We start from the raw sequence: 15,650 nt of genomic DNA on the forward strand, positions 1-15,650 counted from the left end.
TGAAAGCTCTAATCGACCAAAAACTGAACGATGGCATCAGGTAAAACCAATATCATAATTTACTTATTTCTGTTTGTTTGGAGTCTGTATATATATATATATATATATATATATATATATATATATATATATATATATATATATATATATATATATATGCATATGCATATACTGCATATATATAAATGCATTATCAGTGTGTAATAAATGGTAAAGCTGAAGGTCTAATAGTTTATAGTGCTTTAATTGTATGAGAGAATAATTTTCAAAGCTTTGCGCTCCAGAGCAGAATTTGCACTCTGTAAAAAAAACTTTGGTGTAATTAAGTATCATGAATTGTTTACATTTTACAAATGTTATCCTTCTTTGTTCAGTTCAGTGTTTTATGGTGTGAAATAAACCTGTATTTTATTGTACGTATTGCACTACTGGATTTACCGATTCAGAGAAGTACACAAACGTACACCGATAAAAGCACTAGCAGAAACGTTTGCCTACTTGACTTACATTTGATCTTTTATTTTAAAGTTATGGTTGAATGTATTCATAATCTTTTCTATGAAAACTGGGAGTCACTTCTCCAGAACTGAAATAAAGTGTCTGTATTTTCTGTCTTCAGGTCTGCTTCTGTGTCCAGTGCTGCTGGTTATATTGCTGGTCTCCCCTAAAGAGTCTGGGGCCTACCCTATGATTCCACTATCCAGTCTTTTCACAAACGCTGTGCTCAGAGCACAGTACCTACACCAGCTTGCTGCAGACATTTACAAAGATTTCGTAAGTATACAAAATCAGCTATTTTAAAACACTTTAGTTGATTTTAATGATCCAGAATTCATAGTCCTGTTTTCGTGAGTGATTAATTTTGTAATGTTAATAAGGGAGGCAACAATTTCTTACCTCCTTTTAGCCCTTAATGGAGACCACCATCCGGATTAATATAGTTTAAGAATGTCTGTATTCATAGCCACTGTTAAGATTATAAAAATACCCCCCACCCATCAGCTTTTTAGACTTCAGCTTGTTGAGCCGAGTCTTTAGAATTAGGACCGACTATAAATCTGTTGAAAATATTTATGAACGTGAATTTACAATCTGCCACTAATTCTATGGGTGCTGTTTCAAATTCAACTGATAGCTGCAATGTCCCCAAATCACAAACAAGATAAAAACTACTGGCGTCTCTTTGTATGATATCCTGAGCTCTCTGTTTCACTAGAACATTGGCATACTGGCTTGTTTACATCCCCCAAAATTCATTGTAGCATTAGGGACAGAGGTATCCTCCTCCACCTGTCAAAATATCCCATTGGCAGTGATCTGGGTATGCAGTAGGTAGGTGCTTCTTTAACTCAGTTTGATCAAAACATAAAAAATGTGTTGCCTTTTTCCAAATGGTGTTGTATGTCATTATGTATTAGAGTGGTTTTCAAGGGACGAGTATACAGCTATGGCCAAAAGTTTAGCATCACCTACAGAATTAACTAAGTCAAATGAAACCTGCTGAAAAGTGTCACGTTACCATATTGAATTACACACCGCTAGGTAGTTTTCCATATACTTAATGAAAAACTGACAAATTAAAAAAGTGACATTTTTTAACCACGTTTGAACATTATTTGATCCTCCGACGTCTAAATGTACCTGCTGTATCCTAGGATTCAAAATAAAACAGCATTTTAATCAAAATATTGTGCATTTCCTAGAAAATAGTACAGGGACAATATAAATCAGTAAAAAACGATGTTCAGTTCGGAATAAACGCGGAACACTACATATGATATATGGTACGTTGATGTGGTAAACTTACTTTCTAATCACCCTGTACATAGGCATACTGGAGCTATTGATTCCTATAATATTTGAAGTTCCCTTTTCTTATAAATAAATGTTTGCTATTTTTTTTAATAGTTTCTTATTCATTTGTTTTCATAAAGGAGCGTACCTATGTTCCAGATGAGCAACGTCACTCCAGCAAAAACTCCCCGTCAGCATTCTGCTACTCTGAGACCATCCCTGCTCCCACTGGCAAAGATGAGGCCCAACAGCGATCAGTGAGTCATCTGTCCTCGATGTATCTAAATTCAGATAGAAACAAGCCATTGTAGTCCTTTAATCACACTGAAACCATGTGGTGCAAGCTCAGCCACTCTGCCATACACACACCCTAGAGATAACTGTACAAATCCATGTAGATGCCTGTGGTGTGCAATATTGTCCCTTTCATTATTTATTTGAGTGTGAAGAATTAAAACAGTGCTAACCAAGGTTTTCCATTTTGTTGCCTCTTCTTTCTTAGCATTGTGTTGAAGATCTCTTGGTTTACTTCAAATATGACCATACAGATTGCTGCAGCTTTTGAGTTCCTAATCATTTCCTTTGCTATAAATTAAACTCACTCCAATAGTTTAGCTGCAGTCAGACCACATGAGACATGACCTAAAACACAGGTATCAGGATGAAGCAGATGATCTATAGCACAGTAAAACTATTGCCATTGCCTGAATTCATGCAAAAAAAAAGTAATACAACAAACAAATACAACAAAATAGGTTAAGATATCTAAAAACGCTTTTAATTGTGTTTTTAATTTCTGCATCAAATAAAGGGGCATAGCTCTTATTCACCAAGGCACTATAAAGAATGAACTGGTCTGCACAGATAACACATCGCAGTTCTAAACACCCCCTCCCACCGTATACCATAACAAAATCATCTCTCCTGATCTTTCCCAGGTGTAATCACTTTAGATGTGTATAGACTACAATTAAACTTTTGGAGATTGATAAGATCAAGGCAATGCTTACCAAACCATTAAAGACATGGAAACTGAAGACTATTGATCCATCCATTTATTTTTTATTTTTCTTTAGGACGTGGAGCTGCTTCAGTTTTCCCTGGCTCTCATCCAGTCCTGGATTAGTCCCCTGCAGTCCCTGAGCCGTGTTTTCACCAATAGCCTGGTGTTCAGCACCTCCGACCGAGTGTTTGAGAAACTGAAAGATCTGGAGGAAGGCATTGTGGCTCTCATGAGGGTAAGCAAGCAAACCGAAAGTACTGTGCTAGTCACCCACACTGATATAATTCAAGACTGAAATTGGGTTATTATCAGAATATCAGCATTACCAGCAATGGCAACAAATTGCACCATGGGCCCTATTTTCCACTGTGCAGTTGTGATAAAGTGTGGGTTATTTATTAAGGTCAAGCGGTTTCATATATTATTTTTCCTCTTAAGTTTTTTTTATTATATTGTTATCTTAAGAAATGTGTTTGTTGTTGGGGCAGTGTGGAGTAGTGGTTAGGGCTCTGGACTCTTGACTGTAGGGTCGTGGGTTCAAACTCAACTGTATAAATGGGTAATTGTGTAAAAAAATAATGTAATTGTATATAAAAATAATGTGAAATCTTGTAACAATTGTAAACAATTGTACCCTGGATAAGGGTGTCTGCTAAGAAATAAATAATAATAGAACTCCAATGTTTAAAAAATACAAAACTTAAATTGCACACATTTTATTTTTTAAGCACTCGCATGCATTGTTCATATACCATTGTGTTACCACCTGCATGTTACAATATTCAATTGTTAACACTGTAGTACCACTCAAGTGATGGCTCATGGTAATATAGTTCCTTAGTTCAGAATCACAACAGACATGTTGGCATGATGCAAAGAAAAATATAATTACTTTAATCTATGTGGGAAAGTCACAATTATTTTTATTTTTATTTTTTCAGGATCTGGGGGAAGGCGGTTTCGGAAGTTCTACTTTGCTGAAGCTCACTTATGATAAGTTTGATGTCAACCTAAGAAACGATGATGGTTTGTTTAAAAATTATGGGCTTTTAAGCTGTTTTAAGAAAGATATGCACAAAGTAGAGACGTACCTGAAAGTGATGAAATGCAGACGTTTTGTGGAGAGCAACTGTACTCTGTAGAAAAGAGCAGGCATGAGTTAACAACTGTCTTACTCTTATATTATTAAAATAAAGGCATAGCAATGGGAAGTTGTAGTAGTCATGCTCTTTCCTTTTGTCTCAATCTTGCAATCAAAACTGTTGTTTGTTTTTTTGATTTACGTGTATATAGCATTATTTAAAAAAGCGTGTTGAGTACTGTGAATTGTTTTTGAGATATTTCATAGTCATATGGTTTGTTGAATTATAATATGCAAATGTATGACTCTTCATATTTCAATAAAGTATGTCATGTGTAGTGTAATCTGTAAAAATGGCTCAAATCATTTAAAAAAGTCGGGGCAAGGTACAGTAATCTTAACTTACGTCGATGCTGTTTTGAGAAAAATCAACCTTGAAACTTTAAAGAATTAAAAAATGTGATATTTGTTTGGATCATATTGTTACAGCCACCAATTAACCTAATGAAGAATTGAACCACAAATTACAGTGCTTTCGTACTTCAGAATTTAGACTCACGATACTCACTGGAGTAAAATCTGGGCTGGTACCAGTTACCATTAAACAATTTTTAGACTTTCAAATGCACCACGGCTAATTTAAAAAATAAATGACAGGCAGCCATTGTCTGCATTTTTGCAGTATTTACATTAAATAATTGCACCCAGTTGTTTAGTGTTTGTTATTTGGCACTTTTTAAAAGCATCAATTTAATGCATTAGTGTTACAGTACCTCTTGCCTTCTTGCTCTCGAATTCTTCTTTTGTCTTCCTTATTGTTAATACTGACACTCCCATTAAATCAGGGATGTCAAACTCCAGTCCTCGAGGGCTTCAGGGTCTTCTGGTTTTCATTCCAACTTAAGCTCTCAATTAACATAATTGATTGAATTATTTGTTGAATTTGACATATTTAATATTTTCAAGGTCTTTTACAGTGGATGGTTTTAAAAATGCACTTGATTCAAGGTACACGACCTGTGAAACATTTTGAGGCCTAAAGAGAAGTGTTAAATGTGTCCAGTTAATCAAATAATTAGACCTATTAAGTAATTGAGAGCTCGGGTAGAACGAAAGCCAGAAGACACTGCGGCCCTCCAGGAATTGAGTTTGACCCCCCTGCATTACATGTTCGAAAATAGTGTTACCTCCATCTCGGTCAGCTTACTCCCTGGCTTACCCCAGGCAGGTCGCTGCGTGAGTCGCAGATTGTCAGAGGGTGGATGGAGATCAAAGGCTTGCTTTATTCGGCGCCGGGAAATAATGCACTCAGTCAGTTTAAATGAAACAAATAGTAATAATAATACAGGCGGTTGTAGTCAGCCCTACAGGGCCTGTCCCTGTGACTAAGGCCCATTGTGTAGTGCACTCCAACGGTAGCACATTTTAGCAGAATCTCTCCCTACCTCAACTAGTGAATCAGGCTGTGCGAATCCTCCCGCTCTGGGATTTTATAGCACGGCTCCTTCCCAAGACAAAAATATTACAGTTTAAGAGATTCTGAGGAGGGAGTGCTTGGAGTTTTCAACACAAATCACAACCGATGCATAAATCGACAATACAAACACAGGATACTATTTAAATACACTAGACCCCACTAGTATAACAATAGCATACTGCCAAAAAATACAATTATAATAAGAGCATCCTGACTAAATAAATCATTCAAATTAGTAATTAAAGAACTGCTTCTGTAATGCCAAATTAAAACATTGAGACATTTTCTCTTGTTGTGTGACCCCCTGGGTTAATACCATTTCAACCTGTATGAAAATCCAAGCTGGGACAAGTCTGGAAGAGTGCAAAGAAGAGCAACCAGAATTATCCCCGGTTCAAAAGGCATGTCGTATGCAGACAGGCTAAAAGAATTGAATCTATTCAGTCTTGAACAAAGAAGACTACGCGACGATCTGATTCAAACATTCAAAATCCTAAAAGGTATAGACAGTGTCGACCCAGGGGATTTCTTTGACCTGAAAAAAGAAACAAGGACCAGGGGTCGCAAATGGAGATTAGATAAAGGGGCATTCAGAACAGAAAATAGGGGGCACATTTTTACACAGAGAATTGTGAGGGTCTGGAACCAACTCCCCAGTAATGTTGTTGAAGCTGAAACCCTGGGATCCTTCAAGAAGCTGCTTGATGAGATTCTGGGATCAATAAGCTACAACCAAACGAGCAAGATGGGCTGAATGGCCTCCTCTATTTTGTAAACTTTCTTATGTTCTTATGTTCTTATCTAATACACTACTACTACTACTACTAATACAGACTCTTCAAATAGTGCCAACAGATTTGTTTATGAAAATGCACTGAGCCATATTAATGTTCAATTGTATTCTAAAGAAGGGTGTTTACCTAATGACTATGAATATATAATGTTCCCAACTCAACACAGCAGCTCATGGGGAATTAAACATCATCTGATCGCACTGCCAAGCCAATCCATGCCTCTTTACACCCAGGAACTCGACATTAGACGTTGGCAAACTACTGATTCATGGAGGCCAGCTTGAGTCTGGGGGCCTGATAAGACATTGACAAGCTTTGGTGTATGTTTCTTTAAACAGCTCTCTGTACATCCAGTTGCCAGATATCCTATCCTACAAGGTTTATACATCTTTTTATTACACACTTTTAGGGTCCTGGAAATTCCACATAAAGCAATCTCAGTTTGTAATCTCTGGTTTAGGAATACAACAGTTAAAAGAAAAAGAACATTATATTTCGAAAATACACCAGCTATCTAAACAAGTCTTAAATAAGATGTCAGAGCTGCAGAGTGCAGGGATACAATCTGCTTGGCTATAGCTCAAGACTTTCTATTTATAAACAGGACATCAGTTTGACACCAAATGCGTCTAAAGGGCTGAGCAGTCTTTGGCAACAGTCCTGTCAGCATCAAAGGAAACTGAATCTCCTGTTAGGCTGGACTTGAAACAGGCCACTACCTAAGAATGTATCACAAAGTCTCTGCAGTATGTTTCTGTCACATGCAGTCAGATCAAGCAGTAATACAGCATTTGCAAATGCATTTCTCTGATTGTGTTCCTCATATCAGATTTCTGTAGGTTTTGAACCCTCGCGTTGTTAATTAGGCCATGTGTTTCTGAGTGAAACTTGAGTAGCCTTTAGGTGAGTTGTCCTTGAATGATCACCTACCTATTACCACCTGGTAATGAGCCATCCAAAAATGACAGTCCCATTACTTCCATTAAAGAAAGGTTCAATCCCCACCAAATTACACATAACTATCTTGAGAACACGGCACAGGATTAATAGTAGGTTAGGCACTGCCTTGCCATTAAATCTGGTTGATGCAGTGGATTGTCCTTGTACAGGGTACCTGGTTTAATAGACAAATGAATCAGCATAATAGCTGGTGCTGTTGCCTACTGTGGTCAGTGCGCTTTGTTTGGTTATTATAGACTTCCTGGTTTAATGTACAATAAATAACAAAAATAAATAAATAAATCTTTATTTAACTGTGTACATGCAATTTCAGACATAATTATGGCATATTTAATAAGGTTGATACTGAAAAAAGTGATATATGTTTTTAGAGCTGCAGGTAGTACCAAAAGTTTACATGTTGGTAAAATTAACAAAGTGTAAAAATCTGCATTTATTTATTTATGTATTTATTTATGTATTTACTTTAGGCAATACACAAGTATTTCAGCAACCTACCACGTAGTTTATTCAATTCCTACATCATTGTGGCACTCTGAATTCGGCACTGACTCTTCTCAAGAGTTCGTATTCTGAGGTAGCTGTTTTAAATTATCGCCCAAGTGTTAAAAATGACAGTGTATTTGCACCATTGTTGATCAATTCTAAATTACAATAGAGACAGCAGAAAAGTTGCACATGGCTTTAAAAAAAAAAAAAGTGGTGCTAAAGGCCATGCTGTGGCAGCTGCTTGTGACGTAATGTAATGGCGCCAAATTCAGGTTACTGTCGTAATGCTATGGAGGGTTTGTGCGGCTGGATAGCGAAAATACAGTTATAGTTTTGTATTATTCCAAATTAAAACTTATTTTTTTGTTACTGAAGAATATGGATATCGAAGCAGACCTAATTGAGTTCAAAGTTCCCGTGGAAAACAATAAAACGTTGTTTGTTTGGAACATTCTGCCTAAATTTTCAGAAGCGGAAATTTACGTAAGTGAAAATACAGTATCCAAAAGTAATACAAGTGTTTGTAAATAGTAAGCTTCTAGATTAAACATAGTAAGGTTCCTTTATGTTTGAGTAAAGCTCTGCTATGTCTTACCGAGTGCTGTCCGGACAGTACTCGCTAATAATGTAGTCATTACTTGCATGCACCAAGACATTCAAATAGCAGATGTTAGTTACTGTATGCATAGACGAACGCCGTTCTGAAGGGAATTTTAAATAGAGATTGTATTAATTTTAGATTGATGTGCGTATCATCATAGGAAATAAATTATGTATCTATCTATATATATTTTTTAATATGTTTTTTCTCTTCTAAAGTTTGCCTTTTCTTCAAAATGTCTGACCAGTACTAGTGTTCTTTTTTTTTGTGGTCAAACGTAAGGCCAATACAATATAAATTATTCTTTGTCATTAGCAGTCTTTTTGGGGTGTCAAACTCTGGCAGTAGAACTAGAAAGAAACCCCCCAAAAACTGCAGCCAGTAGATTTTCTACTTACTGGTCATTCCAAGGAAGGCTATACAAACCTTTGTATGTGTTAACCCACGTTATAATATATATATATATATATATATATATATATATATATATATATATATATATATATATATATATATATATAATACATGATTACAATTAAATTGTGTGATTGAAATGTAATTCATTTTTTGCAACAGAATTCTTTGGATGAGGTGTTTTCTAAATATGGTGCCCTGTATTCAGTGCGGGTTTGTCGGAATGCAGCTGTTGCTGAACCTGGTTACTATGCCATTGTGAAATTTTACTCCGCTGCCCAAGCCAGCAAAGCACAGGTGACTACAAATGGAAAAGGTATATTTCAGGAGTCTCCTCTGAAGGTGAGTCACAACAAACTTGGAAACAAAGGGACCTGAATGGAGGCAAACATTAATTCAATGTGAGATTGTAAAACGGTGAGATTTTAGATTGAGTAAATTGGAACCACAGAGACTGAAAATGCAGATTTGTATCTCGCCAGTAGATGGCGGTCCTGCACCATTACAAACCCACAGTAGCAGTTCTGCAACATTCTCAAATGTGTGGCAAGCTGTAATTTGTCTAGGGGTTAATATCCTTATCCTTTTTTTGTATTTGCAGGTTCGACTTTGTACCAAGCAGAATACTACATTTCAGCAAAGATTTACATATCTTAAAAGTGCCAAATGCCAGGAGTTAGCCAACTACTATCTGGGTTTCAATGGCTGGTCCAATCGAATAGTCACTGTAAGCCAATAACCTTTTATTTCTTTTTAATTAACACACAAAAACTGCAGATTTTATCATTATTTAAAAGGTTAAATTACTGCAGTTTAAATGTGAGTATTGTGTAATTACTTTTTGTGATAAGATCCATTTTAGCCACACAGTAATATTTTCATTAACTTTATTATTTACAAAACAACTTCCAAAAATAAATAACACAAATAAATACAAATGTTATACATAAAAGAACAAACTCAAACCACACAAGAGAGAGTATCCAAACCAAAAATGCAATGCTAATGTAAAAATCATAAACAGTCAAGTATCACATCTTTTTTTAAATATTATAAAGCTAATCGTATAATAAATAAAAGATTGTTTAATGTTAAATACATTGATACCGTAATTGTACCCACAACATGATGACTTGCCACCACGCAAAGTTCCTGTCACATTGTCTGAGAGGAAACAGGTGTTCCTAGTCCAGCACTTTAGCATAGCTGCTGCTTATTCCAGTATGCAATGCATGCCTGTGCTGGCTCACCCCCTCATGACTGGCTTGCTACAGAAATGGTGCTTTTACAGTGTTGGTGGTGGCGGCAAACCATTCCTGGAGACTGTATTGATGGTTGTTCCATTGGTCAATGCAGCCACTACATTGGGGGACTAGCAATTCGAAAGAATATAATATCTTGTAAAGCCACAGGTATCCTTCTGCTTTCCCATAGCGTGTAGCACTCACTCACACAGCTTATACAGGTCTAGTGGATCACATACATTTAGATACATGACAGATTTAGGGGATTGTCTAACTTGTATTCTCTTTCTTTGTCTGGTCGATGTATGAACCCCTATCATGGGAAAGAAATGTTGTTTTGGGAAACAGGCACCACATGTTTAATGTTACCCAAGCTGCTGCAGAGAACATGTATAATGTGTCAGGAGGAGTGCTTGATTAATGAACCAGGACATCAGGTGGTTAATGCTGTAGTGTTGTGAACATTGCACACTTTAATATCAAAGCATGTTTTATTTTTCTTAGCTTAAAGATATTTCCCAAACGGACGAGCAGGAAAACAAGGATCCGGCACTGGGAACACAGACACACAATCTGAAATATGGTTGTGTAATTGAATTAATATTCCCTAACTATGGAGTCTGCTGCAGAGGAGTCGGGGTAGCTGAAGAGCTCTTTGAAAATGACACAGGTATACTTTCATAAATAATTTTAAATTGAGGTTTTGTTCATTTTAGATTGATGTGCTTGACATCATAGCAAATACGTTCATTTTTATTTTATTTTTTCTCTAAAGTTTGCCTTCACTTCAAAATGGTTAATTTTCTTTTAAGATCCATTGGCACGCTTAATGAAAAGAGGACAAGTTCAGAAATTGGCAAAAGAGCGAGCTATGTCGGATGCTTTTCAGAAAGTGCTCTTCGTTGTATTGGGTGAGTTAGGCTTATTTTTATTTACTTTTATCACCTGGCATGGTCTGGTCTTTCAAAGAACGACCAGTTTTTAGACCATATGAAAGCCACACAATACAAAATCTTTGGCATAGACATTTGTTACAATAAGGGTGTTTGTGTGAATGTAGGGCATTGTCATGTACTGACACTTGCAATGTTGTTTAGGGGGAATTTCTACAGTACCTTGCCTAAATACCAGTGGCGGCCACAGAAAACAGGGAGGCAGAGGACTTGGTGTCCCCTTAAGACCCTAGCAGTAGTAGAATCTTATTGTATTCTGACTGACAACACCTTCTTTGTCTTTGTCTTCTTCTTCATCTTAATTTGGCAGACACCTTTATCCAAGGTGACATACAGGTGTTACAGGGCAGTACTGTACAGGGTTACAATGCAAGATTAATATTTAAATACAGTATTGTTTAAAGTAAGTGCAAATAATACTACTAAAATAAAATATGAGCTATGATGCAACAAATTAGAATTACAACAAGTTATATCTGCAATGACCCATTCAGGGGTGTGCAATTTTTGAAAAAAAAAGCTTCTTGTCCAAGGGACTAAATGGTAGAAAAATCTACTTGCCCTTTCGCTGTTGCACAATACATGGACAAAAAAATAGAAATGTAGGATTTTGCTTTTATTAAAACAATGAACACAATCATTTAGTGATTAATAATATTTTTTGCTTCATGAAATCAAATAAAGAAAATGTAATTCAGTCCAAACACTTAACAAAACTGAGCCCATCTAATTTTTGTGCATGACACATGGCAAAACAAAAATAACTGCAAACTAAGAAAATTCTAAAGAAAAAAATGTATTCAAATTCTAAACTAAGTTTTTTTTTTTTTTTAATTTAGTCGTTGCCAATTAGTTTTTATTATTTTCTCCCCAATTTGAAATGCCCAATTATTTTTAGGCTCAGCTCACCGCTACCACCCCTGCGCTGACTCGGGAGGGGCGAAGATGAACACACGCTGTCCTCCGAAGCGTGTGCCGTCAGCCGCCCGCTTCTTTACACACTGCGAACTCACCGTGCAGCCGCCTCAGAGCTACAGCGTTGGAGGACAAAGCAGCTCTGGGCAGCTTACAGGCAAGCCTGCAGGCGCCCGGCCAGACTACAGGGGTCGCTGGTGCGCGGTGAGCCGAGGACACCCTGGCCGACCTAACCCTCCCTCCCCCCGGGCGACGCTCGGCCAATTGAGCGCCGCCCCCTGGAAGCTCCCGTCCATGGTCGGCTGTGGAATAGTCTGGACTCGAACTCGTGACGTCCAGACTATAGAGCGCATCCTGCACTCTAGCGAGTGCTTTTACTGGATGCACCACTCGGGAGCCCTCTAAACTAAGTTTTTTACATTCAATAGTAGGTAAGCATATGGTGTGTTTCACCACAGAGTGAAAATGTAATTCTCTTATTAATGTTCAGATTCTCAAATGTTTAGATAGGTATAACACAGTATACCTTTCGGTGGATATTTGTCCTGATGCACAAACTGAAAGTCACGTTATGCTAAACAGGTAGAATGGGTTAAGTGATTGGTTTCATGAAGTCAATCTATAGCTTTACAAACCTACTGCCAACCGTCCGATTAAGTAGCTTTTTAAAAAATAAATAAAATTGCTAAACCGTTACATATAACATAGTTTAAAGGTTTTTGTAATTGTTAAATAGGCTGTTCTTCCTAGAGCTGGTGGTCAAACTTTACTGTAGACAAAGGTAATATAATAGTATTGTTGCATCCATTTTAAATACGTTTGTTACTGTGTGTGACTGACGGTTTGTGAAATTAAAGGATATGTGTATTTGTGTACTCTATATTTTTTGCTTTGAGTTTGAGTTACACAGTTTTATTGATTTATTTTCATTTGTACGTGCGAGACTTCTGCAGTTTAGAGTTTTCAGGACCTTGCGCGGCTCCCTAGAAATCTACTGCAGTTTTTCTAGCAACAGAAAGTTGTGACAATTGAAGAAAAAAAGTACTTGTCCGACGGGCAAAGTAAAATGTTAAAACTTCTCGTCCTTCACACACATTGTGTTGTCATGAGCGATAAGAATTGCACAGCCCTGCATTTTAGTAGTGCAAGGATAGTGCATCAGCTGATGATCCAGTAATGTGGTGCTTAGGTCAGGTAAGTCCAGTGCATCAGAGTAACTCAAGAGATCTACAAGTGCAGTCTAAACTGGTTTTGCCACAATTCGGCTGTTAAATGCATTTTCTCCACTAGCCAAAAGAGAAAAGAAAACAGTAGCTCATCATAGCTTATTCTAATATACTTAACTGTTGCACACTGCCAGCGTATGTTTTTAAAAAATGGTACTGTATACAACATAAATATATAGTATTTATCAACTCGCTGAAATACTTTGCATACAATATTTTCTAAACAAAGTTGTTTAGGCAGGAGAAAGGCAGAAAAAATAATCAAGCACATCCTATCGACTTAATTTGCTAAGCTCAAATAAATGACCTCCAAAATAATTCTAAACCGTACAGGCAAAAAGAGAGTGAACAAATACTGCTGGGGAAGAGCTAAAATAATATAAATACGACTTCCAACAAACAAACGGAGAAAAAAAAACAACTATATTTGTTCCAGAGAAAGGAAGTAGTATCATAATATGAAACTTTGAAAATATCTCGCTTCACTGACGCTACCGTTGTCACAATGCAACAAGCATACAGGTGCGCAGTGTCTTCTGGGAATAGTAGTTTAGCTGGTACACGCTACAGAAACGCAGAGGAAAACTACATCTCCTGTAATCCACTCATGTCAACAGTGCTGGCTTTGATTAACTTTGGTTGAATGGGGACTAAACAGTCATAGGGGCTGGCATTCTATTTTAAAATGTTTGATCTTTTAATCTAAACAATCTTATAGTGGCTGTCCTGCTCAGTAATATTTCTAAATCAATAGAATCTAAAAAAAAGCCCAATGGGAATTTAGGCTTTTTTAAAAGCCTTTTATTATTATTATTTTTATTATTATTATTTTTTTTTTTTTTAGTAAATGTAACACATTTTCACAGAACAACCGTTCATTCTGGCCACTGTCAGTCACATTCCTGAAAACACAAGACAGCTGAGCTGCGTTCACCATTACAGCTACGCACAAGGCTTCCTGTACTTCTCCTTTAGTCCATCTAGCAAAACCTGAGACACTGAAGAGATTAAGTCGTTATGAATCTTGCTAGAGGTACCCAAGAATACTGTGGCTTAACAATCACTGTCGTAGAAAGTATCAGAGAAAGTAATTCCACATAATTACCTCTATTTGAGGAATTGGTGCCTTCATCGTCCCCTCTGAATGTCGTCCCCTCTTGATGTGACCTAGATGCAAATAAATGCACACTTGAGTCAATGAGTCATTTTCTTTAGTTTTGTTTATTCAATATATGCAGGGAACCCTTTTTCCAAGTGCAGAGCAAGCAGATTCCAAGATACATACAGAAACAAGCTCTTTAATATCCATTTGCACCTGGGTTTTTCCCCTCCTCTGTTCCTTTGTAGGTCCAATCACCACGGGACAACACCCTGTGGGCTATACCTGTGAGGGTCTTGTACAGAGAAAATGACGTGTTATGTGCTAAAGTGACCTAAAGGCTGCTATTGCAGAAAGTAAACTGGTTCTAGCTTGATTGGGTTTATGTTTTGTACTCGTTCTTGGTGTTCTCACACTACACATAAACTGTGCTATCTTGGTGTGTTCTTTTGTGATCTCACACTATGCATTAACTGTGCTATCTTGGGCGTATCGGTCCCTCCAAAACTGCTGGGTGATTGTGGTTGCTTCAGCTGCTAAACCGCCGCTGTTGGCTGTATGCACAGACTTGTGGGTTCGGCCGATTTCTGCCGTCTGTACTATTTCATGCAATCTTGCACTTATCAATTTCTTATACCTTCTCTGACACTTTCTGCAAAACTAAGAGTCTATAAAACTGTAAATACTTGTATCTTACATTGCATTAATTCATCTTTCCATGTTTTCCAACAGCCATAGATACCTTTTTAATAATTAAAATATCCCTTCCCTTCCTGTCTCAGTTCGGGTATGTGTGGTACATACCTCTTTTTTTTTTTTTTAAACAATCTCTATTTAATCTATCAATTGCATCAGCCCTAATATATTAAGTCGATAAGGAGGCAATGTGGTCCAGTGGTTAAAGTCCAGGGCATAAAACCAAATTCAAATTGGGTTCAAATCCCACCTCTGCCACTGACTGACTCACTGTGCAAGTCACTTAACCTCCTTGTGCTCCATCCTGCGGATGAGATGTTAATTCAGTGTCCTATTGTAAGTAACTCTGCATATAATGCATAGTTCACAGCCTACCTCTGTAAAGCACTTTGTGATGGTGGTCCATTATGAAAGAGGCACTGCAAGTTTTGAAGAGGCACTGCCTCCTTTGCCTCCTCAAAGGATCCTCCACTGCTAAATACATTGTATCTGTCTTTTAAGGTAATGGAAAGGTAGCTGTTGAATGCAGGTTCGATCCAGATAAGATTGTACCTGATGAAGAATTAGGAAGCTTGATACAGGTACAACTAATCGCTTTTAAGGGACAAGTACAGTGATGTTTTAATGTCTTAGGTATCAAGTAATTCTCAAAGTTTTTTCCCCTCTATTTTATAATAGGTGAATGATATTTCATGGAATCAGTTTGAGCAAGGAGGAGAAGATGATGACATTCTGTCTGAGTTGAGCTTTAATGTAACACATCTACAATGAGTGTGATCTCGGTAACATGTCTACTAGTATCAGTACTGGAACCCTAAGTTATTTTCCTAAGGAATGTGTTGTGTTTCTGTGGCTTATTTGTTTGTTTATCTGTAAATATGTTTAATAAAATAAATGAATGGAA

General features: G+C 37.1%; 2 protein-coding genes across 2 annotated transcripts; both read left to right on the top strand.

Moving 5' to 3' along the window:
• LOC117435114 (somatotropin-1) lies at positions 1-4,222 on the top strand. Its single transcript, XM_034058064.3, has 5 exons — positions 1-40; positions 620-774; positions 1,935-2,051; positions 2,871-3,032; positions 3,739-4,222. The coding sequence occupies exons 1-5, from the start codon at positions 31-33 to the stop codon at positions 3,937-3,939; spliced, it is 645 nt and encodes a 214-aa protein (XP_033913955.1). The 5' UTR covers positions 1-30; the 3' UTR covers positions 3,940-4,222.
• A 3,614-nt stretch (positions 4,223-7,836) lies between these two features.
• On the top strand, positions 7,837-15,650 carry rdm1 (RAD52 motif containing 1). The gene is made up of 7 exons (XM_034057016.3): positions 7,837-8,081; positions 8,776-8,955; positions 9,215-9,340; positions 10,362-10,527; positions 10,670-10,768; positions 15,248-15,327; positions 15,425-15,650. Exons 1-7 carry the CDS (start codon positions 7,977-7,979, stop codon positions 15,515-15,517), a joined length of 849 nt encoding a protein of 282 aa, XP_033912907.3. The 5' UTR covers positions 7,837-7,976; the 3' UTR covers positions 15,518-15,650.

This window comes from Acipenser ruthenus, chromosome 28, assembly GCF_902713425.1.
Source record: "Acipenser ruthenus chromosome 28, fAciRut3.2 maternal haplotype, whole genome shotgun sequence".
NCBI classification, from domain to species: Eukaryota; Metazoa; Chordata; class Actinopteri; order Acipenseriformes; family Acipenseridae; genus Acipenser; species Acipenser ruthenus.